Here is a 12,930-nt window from a genome sequence, read left to right on the forward strand (position 1 = left end):
CGCCCGCGTACTGACTTGCTGCTGCTTCCTGGGGCGGCCGCGTCCTCTCTTCGGCGGCGCCGGGGCGGCAGGTTGTCCCTGCGCTGAAGTGGACGGCTGCCCGGCGCCCTCGCCGCGTGCGCTCATCCTGCCTCCGCTTCGCCGCCGCCGCCGCCCCGAGCGGGCCCCGCACCTTTCGGGAGATCGGGCGCGAGGGCTGCAGGAGGAGGGCGAGGCGGGCGGGCGAGAGCCGGCGCGCTGCGAGGGCTGCTGCTGCTCAGGCTGCCGCCGCTGCCACCATCCACACCGGACGTCCAGCGGCTGCCAGAGAGAAGAGGGGAGGAGGAGGAGGAGGAGGAGGAGGAGGAGGAGGAGAGGAGAGGAGAGGAGAGGAGAGGAGAGGAGGCGCTGCTGCAGGCGGCGGGTGGGTGCGGAGGTGGAGGTGGCGGTGGAGGTAGCGAGAGGAGGGGGAAGCGAGCGCGCGAAGGAGGCTCTGCAGCCGGGAGGCTCCCCTCTCGGCGTGGGATCCGGAGTTGCGGTCACCGGTAGCAACTTCGGAAGCGGCTTGCAAGTGGAAGAGACTTGGAGGGGATCGCGTCCCTTGAAATGTTAGGCGGGGAGAGAATGCCTCCTCCTCTTCCCCCGCGCTCGGCGCTCGCAGAGCAAGAAAGAGAAAGAGCGAGAGAGCGAGAGAGAAAGCAAAGAGCGCGTAGGGCAGTCAGAAGGCAAGAGGAGGATGGGGAGGTCCTGCCGGGATCGGGATCGGGATCGGGATCGGGATGGGGATGGGGACGCGGCTGGCGCGGCGGCGGAGGACGGAGCGCGGGGGGCAGCGCGCGTCCTCGGGGGCGGGAGCGGGCGGCGGCGGCGGCGGCGGCGGCGGCGGCGGCGGCGGCGCACGGGCGGAGGGCACGGCTGCTCGCTCCTGCGTCCTGCACCGAGCGCGCGCTGCCCGGGCTGGAAGTTTTCTGAGTTCCTGCCCCAGGATGCAAGCGGGATGAGTGAGTGAGTGAGTGAGTGAGTGTGTGTGTGTGTGCGCGCGCGCGCGCTTGGGGAGGGGGCGGCGGGGTTGGCGTGCAGGGGAGGGAGTGCCCACCTCTAATCGTGGGCGGAAAAAGGGGAGGGGGCTGCGCAGGAGGGAAAGGAGGAGGAGGAGGGAGGCCCGGCGGACCGCCGAGCCCAGGCGCCTGGCCGCGGGCCAGAGGCAGCGTTCGAAATGCAACTGCTCGGCGGCGGCGGCGCCCGGGTGCCACCCGAAGCCCCGCTCACGTGCTCCCGCCCGGCGGCGGGGTTAAAGGGACAGGCCGGGCATCCCGGGGCGGCCCGCCGCCGCCCGCGGTCCCCGCCGGCTGCCCGAGGTCGCCCCTGGGCGGCGGTCCCAGGAAGGCACCGCAAGGAGGCCGCCCCGGAGCCGCGTTTCGGGGCTTGGCCTTTACCTGCTCCTCCACACTGCGGGGAGCGGCGGAGGTCGCGGTCCCGGGGAGCCGTAGCAACCGGCCCCCGGCAGCCAGCCGTGCTCGGCCGGCGAGAGAGCCCTCATCACACACCGCACGACCCAGCCGTGCAACTCCGTCCACACTCGCACAGCCGCACGCATGCATAAGCACACGCGCGCTTGCACGCAGCTACGCACGCACCTTCGCAGACATGCACACGTGCAAACAATGTGCACACATGCACACGGAGCGCGCCGGCTCCTTTCGGTGAGGTTTGTTGGTCCCGGTCCCTCCTGCCCGCCCTCCCCCGCCGCCGCCCGGGAAACCCTAGAGGCGACGCCAAGTCTCCCCGACTCCGGGCTGGCGCTCCAACGCAGGGCAGACGGGTCGCCCCCCGCGAGAACCCCGCCGCTCCCCTGCCCCCCAAAACTGCGCCAAGTGCCCACCTCTCCCTGCGCTTTACCTAGCTTTAACCTCTTCCCTAGGAACTCCCTCTCTGCCAAGTCCTAATTTTATTGCTTGGGCTGTTTCTGAGTTATGTGAGCACTGTAATGACCACAGTCCGGTTTTTTTTTTTTTTTATTAAAAAAAAAAAAAAAAGGTGGAGTGCATTTTAAAAAGGGACCTCTTTTCATCCTTGAATAAGAAAGGGGGGGGGGAGAGAAAAAAACGCCCGAAAAAATGAGGTTCGGGTTTTCACACATCACGCCCCAAATTATTTTGGAGCGATTCCAGAATGAAAACGTTCACCCGAGGAAGAAAGGTCCCCCGCCCCCCGAATACAGACCACCGTGGAATACAAACGCCTGCTTTACAGCCCCGCGCGGGGAGCGGGGCGCAGCCGGGGGCGCCGCGCCTGTGCAGGAGGCGCGTGTAAATGTGTGCCGGGCGCGGCGGCGCTGATTGGTCCGCGTTGCCATTTTAAATCGGTTTCCAGCTGCCCCGTGCAGCGCCGGGACCCTTCCCTGCACGTTGAGTGCCCCGCGGGAACCCGGAGCTTCTCCCGGGTCTGGGAACGCTTAGCCGCGCTGCACGGGGAGCGCCTCCCTCCCTCCGGATGGAGCCCCGCAGTTGCCCGGGGGCGGGAGGCAGGGAGGGCTCTAACGGGCCCGGCCGGGAGACGGTATCTGCACCAAAGGGATCGAAACTCCATGTACCAAGCACCGCGGTGACACCTCCTAACTGCAGAGTTTGCACTTAAAAAAAAAAAAAAAATGTGCTCCCAGTCGCGCTGTGCCGTGCGCGTGGTCCTTACACACACACACGAGACGGGCCTCTCGCTCTGTTTTTGTTTGCTTGCTTTTTTGCAAAGACTCGAGAGAAAGTGCTGAGGATGGATGTAGGAGGAGAAATCCCCGAGGGCTCCAGCCCGCCAGGTTCAAGAGTGGTGGGTACGTTGCATCCTCGGGTATTTCTTGCACGTGCACAGAGGCTGGCAGGAAGGCGATGCCAAAAAAAAATGTGAGATTTGCATTGATCCTTGGCCGTAAGCAAAGCACACACACGAAATATTGGGGAGTGGGAGGGAACGTGCGGCCGCTTGCTTTCAGGCCACGGCCCCTTTGCCATCAGGTTGTTCGACCCCTGTGGAATTTATCACAAGGCTATAAAACAAATGTTGCATCAAATTTCAATCTAAATCAGTTTTATAGATTTTAATTCCGGGAAGCTATATTTAATTTTTTTCTTCAAGTTTTTTTTTTTGTTGTTGTTGTTGTTGTTTATTTCCTGTAGGAGAGATGTTGCAATGTGTTTTCATCTTTGAAAATATGCAAGACTTTAAAAAACTGTGTGCTATACTGTTTATTAAGTTTTTTTTTTTTTTTTTTTTTTAAAGATTGGGCATAAGCTGGGTTGGGTGAAAGTCTTGGAGGAGAGAGTCCTTGTCTCCCTTGTTTTTTGTTTTGTTTTTTTTGTGTGTGTGTGTCTGTGTTTTAAAGATTTATTTATTTATTCATGAAAGAGAGAGGCAGACACACAGGCAGAGGGAGAAGCAGGCGCCATGCAGGGAGCCCACTCGGGACTCGATTCCGGGACTCCAGGATCATGCCCTGGGCCAAAGGCAGGCACTAAACCGCTGAGCCACCCAGGGATCCCTATTAAGTTAAATGGTTATATTTTGAAGAAGAGGTTTTTTTACATCCACATGGGGGGGGTCCCCGCCCCTCAGTTTAAGTTGCTCAATTGTTTACTTCTTTTTTTGTTTTATTGTTTACTTCTTTATCTCACCATGTATTACCCATCCATTGGAGGGTAATGAATTAGAAATAAGAAACTCTTATTTCTAATTTGAAACCTTCCCAAGGTGGTTTCTATCCCAGTGAGGCTATTTCATTTCTTCTGCCCCTCCGATCAAACTGAACAATTAACACTTTCCTCTTACATGTTAACAAGGGTTCTAATTATCTGTGTGATACGTGATTCAGTGTTTGGATCAGGTCAGCTCATGAGTGGGTAGTAAAATCTATTCAGTGGATTCACAGGTCATTTTTTAAAAAGAATACAATAAATAATTTCACAGGTACAAGTTCTGTTTTAGTTGCATAGGACATGCATGTAAAAGTTGTATTCAGATGCTTTTTTTCCCCACTACCTCTTCAATATTTTAGAAATTGGTGTTTCTCTTAGTGTTCAGGCTCTCTTGGCACCGCCTTATCACATCTTAGCCAGTATCTTTTCTATTTTAGTGGTATATGTAATATAGATCAGTGAAATATATGCACTAAAGTCTCTCTCTTACTGTGGGCTGCAGTGTAACCTATTTAAATGCCACTGGCTAGAGAGTTAGGAGAGCTGGACTCCTTTACAACTGATGTCTTGTTCTCTAATTGTGTTTTGTTTATATGTAAATGATATGTAGATTTATGGAGACAGGTAGTATTTCTTTTTTTTTTTTTTTTCAGGTAGTATTTCTAACACCTCTTTTTAGCACCAGTTAAGTGTAGGTAGAGTTCAGTTCATAATATAGACTTTTGGTACTTGCTAATTTATTGCTATGACAAAGTTACTCTTTTTTTTTTTTTAAGATTTTATTTATTCATTCATGAGAGACACACAGAGAGAGAGGCAGAGACACAGGCAGAGGGAAAAGCAGGCTCTATGCAGGGAGCCGATGTGAGACTCGATCCCGGGTCTCCAGGATCACACCCTGGGCTGAAGGCAGATGCCCAACCGCTGAGCCACCCAGGCATCCCCAAAGTTACTCTTAATGAGATTACATGTAATCTACACAAGCATTACGTGTATTAAAATATCTGAATAATTCTTTTGACAATAAAGAAGATGCGTCTGTGATGAAGAGACTGAGGTTCTCACACTGCACTTTAACACATCGTGTTTGTGCTTTAGTGTAGCCATAAATTACAGAATAATTTAAGGATTTTCTCAGATTAGAACAGATTGACTTAGTCATGGGTGTATTCTGTATGTAATTAAGCAGATTTATTATAACCAGATATTTTGGAAGTCAATTTGGGATCACAGGAAAACATTATAACTAATACTTAGTGAACAGAATGTATAGTATAGGGATCCCTGGGTGGCGCAGTGGTTTGGCGCCTGCCTTTGGCCCAGGGCGCGATCCTGGAGACCCGGGATCGAATCCCACGTCGGTCTCCCGGTGCAGGGGGGCCTGCTTCTCCCTCTGCCTGTGTCTCTGCCTCTCTCTCTCTCACTGTGTGCTTATCATAAATAAATTTTTTAAAAAAGGAATGCATAGTATACACATATACGTATATAGTATATTGAAGCCCATGATAGTGCTAGGTAAACACATATTTTTGAAAAATATTTCTAAGGTTTTGATATGGACTCATTTGTACTGCTTACACTCACATTTCAGAAATTATGTCTTTTAAAAGATGCTTTGAAAAATTAAAAAATTTTTTAAAAATAAAAAAAACATGCTTAGTGTTCATGAAATGTAGGAAAAACAATCTCTAAAAATCTCTAAAAAGTTTCCCTACATGATCACCAAGAAAGAATATATATTTATTCATTCACCCGGCAGCCCTGGTGGCTCAGCGGTTTAGCGCCGCCTTCAGCCCAGGGCGTGATCCTGGAGACCCGGGATGGGGTCCCACATCAGGCTCCCTACATGGAGCCTGTTTCTCCCTCTCCCTCTGCCTGTGTCTCTGTGCCTCTATTTCTCATGAATAAATAAAATTTTTTAAAAAAAGAAAGAATATATGCTGCGAGTTAACATTTTATTGATGGGGGTCAGACAGGCTTTCTAGTCCCATAAACAAAGATCACCAAACAAAATGAATTTGTCTACTCATTCGGTCAATCAACAAACATGAGTTGGTTTTACACTAATCTCACCTATTGTCCTCTTAGGACTCAGGAAGGTAATTCATATTGGACTTGGAGAAAATCTCTTTTGAAACAACTGCTCATTTAAAATCTTATTTACCTACTATGTTAAGCCTTTCACTTACCCTTACAAATATTTATTCTCCTTTATCTGATCCGTAGTTCATTCAACAAATACTTATTAAGTACCTAATATGTGCCAGGATTCACAGGATATTCGTTTTGACAAAAGTCGTGGAAGCAGAACAGAAATGGAATTGTTTTATTTCCATCCCTCATTCATTGACATTATACTGTCATCTTGGTCTAGGTATGCTATCAAGTAGCTTTGGATAACTGGAAGAATATGAACTTTTAAATCAGCTTTAAGACTACAAAGCGTGGCCTGCAGAATGTTAAAAATGACTCCCTCAAGACTTCTTGTGCTCCTGGTGTACGCACCGTGCATAATCTATGATGGAGTTTACTCCTATGGTAACATAATGTTAGATAGTACAGTTTACCTGAAGATAAATTATCCAGGTGAGCCTGACCTAATCATGTGTGTGCTTTTAAAGCAGAACGTTATCTCTAGCTGATTTTAGGAGAGGAAGTTAGAGATTTCGAGCTCAAGAAGGATCTGACTTGCCATTGTTGGTTTGAACACAGCGAGGAATGTGGGTAGCCTCTATTTGGTGAGGGCAGCCCCAGGCTACCAGCCTGCCAGGAAACGGGGACCTCTTGAGTAGAACCACAAGGAACTGAATTCCGCTAAAGAGAATGAGCTTGGAAGTAGGATCTTGCCTAACACCTCCCAAGGAGAACTCAGGTGATCACCTTGATCTCAGCCTTGTGATACCCCCAGCAGAGAGGGTTTTGACCTACAAAACTGTAACCTAATAAATGGGTGTTTTAATGACGTTGAAAGTCATTAAGTCTGTGCAACAATAGAGAACTGATGTAAGAGGGATCTGGTCAGATAAACCTCCCCTCTTTTTTCTATCCTATGGACAACTCCCAAAACACAATGACTCATGTAGTTTGTTTGGAAATGTCTCCACAACCACCAACCCACCTGCTATGTCTCTTTGGGCTTATAGTGAAGCAAAGGCAGCCATGGAAACACATCATCTTGCATTGCTTTCCATCCTCCTCAATCTCTCTCTTCTCTCCCTCTCCCTCTCTGCCTTCCTTCCTCCATCTTTCTCATTCTCCTCTTTGTCTCCGTATCTTAGAACTCCTAAAGCCCTCATACTGGAGGGACATGGGAAGAGGTTACATAATTAGATAATTCCAGGTCCACCCAACCCATCCCAAAATGAGGTAAATAGATCAGGGAGGAGAGATCCCTGCTGGGCCCTGCCCCACTTGCAGATTTATGAATAAAATAAATACTGTGTTTTGTTCTCAAGGCATAATTTTTGGGTGCTTTGTTGCATAACAATAGAAGCTGACCCATCTTGTTTTCCCTAAAACTAGCCTTATCCCAATTAATAATCTTAAAGAAGCGATTTACTTAGCTAGAAATCACTCTTAGCCAGGAATCACTCTTAACTCCTCTTTCTCTTTCCACTTCAAGTGATCACCAAGCGCCTCCAGTTCTGCCTTCTAAATATTTCTTGAATCTGTCAACTCTCCACCTCCAGTGTCACTACCTTGGTTAGAGCTCTCTCCAGTTCTCATTTGGATAACTCCAACGTCTTTTCTCTCTGCTCTCTTAGCCTTAAGTCTTACACATTCTTCACAATGCTTCTAGAAGAATCTATGTCTTCTTATCAGTTATCCTTTTTTTCTTATCACAAATACAATAGTCCTTCTAGACCTTTTTTTTTTTTTAAGATTTGTTTATTCATTTTAGAGAGAGGGGGGGTGGGGAGAAGTGGCAGAAGGAGAGAATTTTCAAGCAGACTCCCTTACTGAGCATGGAATCTGACATGGGGCTCCATCCCACAACCCATGAGATCATGACCTGAGCCAAAACCAAGAGTCGGATGGATGCTTAACTGACTGAGCCACCCAGGCAACCCCTTCTAGATTTTAAATGAACTAATATAGGTTCATGCTGCACACTCTGGTCCAGAGTCAATTTTCATGCAAATAATATGTCATGAATATTTTTATGTTGATGAATGTTGTTCAATAACAGCAATTCAAATGGCTTTCTCTTATTCTGCAGTAAATATAAACATCTGTACTTATGTATACGATAAAATAGAACACCTAGAAATAAGTAAGCATTTGATTAAAATTTTTATGACATCCTTGTGAAAAACATAAAGAAATATGGATTGAATGTTATGCATTTTTTTGGGCTGGCATCAACTTCAAAGGTAGTCTCTTTACCAGCATCCTGGCATAAATTTTAAATGTTCATATATCCTAAAGCTAGAAGGGAGAGCTAACTATTGATGCCCAGATTAAGATTCAAAAAGATCACAACAAGCCATAATACAATTTCAGAAGATGAATATGAAGTATGCAATCAGTTTCAAAAGGGCAAAAAATATACCTGTACAGGGTAGAAAAAGTGACTTAAAAGCAATTTCTAGGGTTGCATACAAGACTAAAAAATTAGTCTTAAGCTAGCAACCTAATATTGCTAGGTTCTAGCTCATATCCATTTTGCCCTTCTAGTTTGATAAAAGAACACCCACAGTGTTGAGTAGCAATATCCCTAACAGTAAAACTGCATTTCACAATCTCCCTTTTAGATTAGTCAATGAAATATAATCGCAAATCTTTAGGATGTAGTTCTGGGACAGTGCTTTAAATGGGACTGACTCAGCTGAGAGTCTTCTCCGTCTGTGTGTGGATGACCAGTTGTTCTAATACCATTTACTGAAAATACTGGCTTTGCTCCATTGTATTTCCTTTTCTCCTTTGTCGAAGATCAGTTGACTGTATTTGTGTGGGTCTATTTCTGTGTTCATTACTCTGATTAATCTATTTATCAATCTTTTTGTAAATAACGCACTGTCTTGATTTATAGCATTATAAGTAAAGCTTGGAGTTGAGCAGTGTCAGTTGTACTTCTTCAAAATTGAGTTGACTATTCTGGTTCTTTTACCTATTCATATGAACTTTAAAATCAGTTTATTGATATCCACAAGGGATTTGATGGGATTTTGATAGGGATTGTGCTGAATCTATTAGGCCAAATGTCAAACTGGCATCTTGACTATATTGAGTCTTCTTATTCATGAACATGGAATATCTCTACATTTATTTAGTTCTTCTTTGATATACTTCATCAGAGTTTTGTAGCTTTGAGTTTATGTAGATCTTCTACATATTTTGTTAGCTTTATAACTAAGAATTTCATATTGGGGGGTGCCAATGTAAATACTAAAGTGAGTTTAATTCCAAATTCCATTTGTTCATTACAGTGCATAGGAAAACAACTGACTTTTATATATTAACTTTGTATCTACAATCTTGTTATAATCACTTATTAGTTACAGGATTTTTTTTTTTTTTTGGTTAAATGTTTGCAATTTTCTTTGTGAACAAAAACAGTTTTATTATTTCCTCCCCAACCCACATACTTTTTATTTCCTTTTCTTGTCTTATTGCATTGGCAATTCTTCAATTACAGTGCAGTTTTCCCTACCCTAGTACTGGCTCCACAGTGATTTCTGCTCTGGGAAGTTGTGATTCTCTATATTCATTTGTCTCTTCAATTTTTGAGGCAGTGATATATCCTGTACTCCCACTTCTCTTATGCATCTAAGAATTGTTTTTTCAGTTTGTTCAGTTTTTTGCCTGGTGGACAGATGGGTAATTTATAAGTTTCTTATATCCCAGATTAGAACCCAAAAGTCCCCACAAGTGGCTCTTAAATACCTAGAGAAGGTTATAATATCACTATACTTTGCCCTTGTCAATGTGCATCAGGAAAATTATTTACAATTCTAGGCATCATGTTTTAAGAGGGATTTTGACAAAAAAAAAAAAAAACACAAAAACAAAAAACCATGTGATCCAAGTGGGATTTCCAAATATGTCAAATGAAGATAATTTGAAGCAAATGGTTTTTAGCCCAAAGAGAGACTTGTGGCACTATGATCACCATCTTAAAGAACTGCCATTTTGATGAAGTAAATTTAGACATATTCTTTATTGTTTCAAGCGGAGAATAATGGGTAGGCATATTTCAATCAGATCTGAGGTAAAACTTTTTAAACGTAGGGGCATTTGAAAACATATTGTATAATCTTATTGCATAGTAAGTGGATTTCCAGTTAGTAGAGATGTTTAAGCAGAGACTTTGTGACAAAAGAGAGGAACACTGTGGTTAATGTCTGGAGCAGGAGGGCAGATTAGGCCAGAACCCTTTCTTCAAGTGGAAGTCATTCTGAAGATGTCTCAATCTATCCCCACTCCCAGAAAGAATTGCCAGAACTTGCCAGAATAGAGCTTTAAAAGACTGGATTACAAGATAGGTTGAGGATTCTGACTCCAACTCATAATGTTAGGTAGCCTTAGTTACAGATCAACATTTGCCCATACATGATTTTTTTTCTTTGATCTCCAAGAAAAGTATTGAGAAAAGATCCAGTTTATCACCTGAAAACTTCTAAATAAAAATAAAATTCCCTATTATATTTGTATCATAGGTATATGATTATTGCATATTTAAAATGTAGCTACTACATTATTGCTAAAGGGAGATTTTAGTCTGCACCTTCATTTTCATAATTTTGGTAAAGTATACATTGTAATATATTAGTAAGTGTCACCTGTTATAACAGTAATAAGAAGCAATAACAAATCATAATAAGAATGAATGAGAAAGCATTTGGTATCAAGTCTTGTTTCAGGTACTTTTGAGGAGGGAGGTAAAGTTCAGGGAGAAACATAAAGGAAAGAGAGAAAAATAAAAACAAATCAGACCTAGGTGTGGGTTCAGACTTCAAAGAATCTAAAAAAATGGCCAGAGTTACATGTATATAAGTCACTATAATTTAAAGCAGAAAAAGATAATCACTCTCAAGTGTGTGCTGAGTGAGTTCAAGGAAAGAAGAGATTTCCATGGTGTGGGGATTTAAGGGGGGTACTTGGGAGCACTGCTGCTTGAGAGAGCCTTGAAGGACAGCTAGACCCAGAAATGAGAGGAAAGGAATTTCAAGTAAAGGGAGGATTATGAGAAACGATACTGAAACGCAAACCTGAAATGCTTATGCTAAGAGAGGTTTTTACTGCATTAGTTAAATGCCAGCTGGAAACAATTCACCGCAGATGGTTTTGTGAAGACACTTAACCATAGGATCACATAGAGAGCTTGGGCAGAGTCAGAAGTACAAACAAGGCATGCTGAGGCACCCATGTACTAGCAATACTGAGGAACCTTTACCACCCTAGGCCTAAAGGAGTAAACAAAGAAGTGGTATTAAAGACCCTAGTGAGGGCACCTGGGTGGCTCAGTGGTTGAGCATCTGCCTTTGGCTCAGGTTGTGATCCAGGGATCCTGGGATTGAGTCCCGCATCCAGATCCTGGCAGGGAGCCTGCTTCTCCCTCTGCCTGTGTCTCCCCCCCCCCCCCCAATTCTCATGAATAAATAAATAAATCCAAATTAAAAACATAATAAAAATAAAGACCCTAGTGAGAGTTGGAGTCCTGGAGCGTGGGCTATATGCTAGGAGCTAAGGTCAAGAAGCTGTTACTACTGCCAGAGAAATGCTTGGCCTCTTTCTCCTCCTGCTCTGCTTCCTTATGCCAAACTCCCCAGCAAGATAGGCTGGGGGACATAGGCCACCAGTATCGCCTCCAGCCAGGGCACAGAACAGGGTTGAGAGAGACAAAAACTACATCTAGGGTGGGTAGTTGGTTGAGGGAACAAAGAATAATCATGAGATGGAAGATTAGATGTTTAGAGAAGATGCTAGAACATCTTTTTTAAAAAAGATTTATTTATTTACTCAGAGAGAGAGAGAGAGAGAGAGGCAGAGACAGAGGCAAAGGTAGAAGCAGGCTCCCCTGTAGGGAGTCTGATCGGGGACTTTGATCCAGGGACCCTGGGATCACGACCTGAGCCAAAGGCAGACACTCAACCACTGAGCCACCTAGGTGCCCCAGACTCTAGAATCTTAATTACCACTTTAAAAAGTTTCTCAATCATTTGGTAGTTAATGTAGAGATACTGATGCCAGCAACACAGTGAGATAACAAAAATCCCAGAACTGGCCAGGCCAGGTAGGGAGAACTCCAGGATGGTATCAGTGTCCCATGTTCCTTCTTCCACCCTGCACTCCAATCCTTAGCACATGGCTTTCATCTGTATGGTCTCCTTTGCCTCTAGTCTCACACCCATATCCTAGACAACAAAATGATGAAGAAAATGACAAATAAACCAAACTTTTCCTGAAGCAGATTTTCACCACAGGGTTAACCTCAGCTGTAAATGAAGGAAGCTGGGAATTCATTGCTACTCTGAATAAAGTCAGTTGGGTTTTGCTGGTTTTGTCTTTTAAGAAAGAAGAGGAGGAAAAATACTAGAAAGAAAAAGAAAAAAGAAAAGAAAACTTGATGGGAGAAGGTCTCTCTAATCCTTAATTATTTGATCATCTAGTAATTCCGAATTTGGGTGCTATTGCCCAAATGGAGAAGTTGGGAGAGTTGAAGAAGAGGGTGTCTGAGATTTGAGATACATGGAATTTTGAGCAACAGCGACATGTAACCCATCATGGGTAAGAACGCATAATGGGTTAGAAATCAGGAAAGGGGTTAAGCACTGGAGACAGGGAATTGAACGGTAAAGTAGATTGCATTATTGTTCCCAACTCTCTACTTCCATACTTAATAAAATTATACACTCGTGCCCTTTGCCACTGCAGGCCAAGTTTGCTTGCCAGCTCCACTGAAGTTGGGTTTGGCAACATGAATTTTTTTGAACAATGACTTGAGAGCAGAAGTGAAGCATCATTTTTAGGTTACAGAATATTTCTGCTTGCTGCTTGAGATTCTAAGCTCCTGTATGACAAGAGCACTCCCCGGCCCTAGGATAAATATTCATGGCATATATCAGAATGAATGCCCAGCCAAGCCCTGCAGAGCCAGAGTCAACATGCAAACCCATAAGGGAGAAATAGGTGCTTGTGGTTCAAGTCATCACTGAAGTGCGAGATTGTTTTTATCATGCAGGACTACTGTAGCCGAAGTCTAATATAAGGGGTCATTCTCTGAGACACAAGAACATATGGAAAAGACTTCACCCTCATTGGG

At 44.9% G+C, this 12,930-nt stretch overlaps 1 protein-coding gene across 1 annotated transcript in view; it reads right to left on the reverse strand.

Moving 5' to 3' along the window:
* HMGA2 (high mobility group AT-hook 2) overlaps positions 1 to 333 on the reverse strand; it is a 141,880-nt gene extending 141,547 nt beyond the window's left edge. Inside the window, exon 1 of the mRNA XM_041756076.1 lies at positions 16 to 333. Coding sequence (XP_041612010.1) covers positions 16 to 126 — 111 coding nt within the window. The 5' untranslated portion in view covers positions 127 to 333. The remainder of the gene's footprint in view (positions 1 to 15) is intronic.
* Positions 334 to 12,930: the final 12,597 nt, after the last annotated feature.

Source organism: Vulpes lagopus, chromosome 5 (assembly GCF_018345385.1).
Source record: "Vulpes lagopus strain Blue_001 chromosome 5, ASM1834538v1, whole genome shotgun sequence".
Taxonomy (NCBI): Eukaryota; Metazoa; Chordata; class Mammalia; order Carnivora; family Canidae; genus Vulpes; species Vulpes lagopus.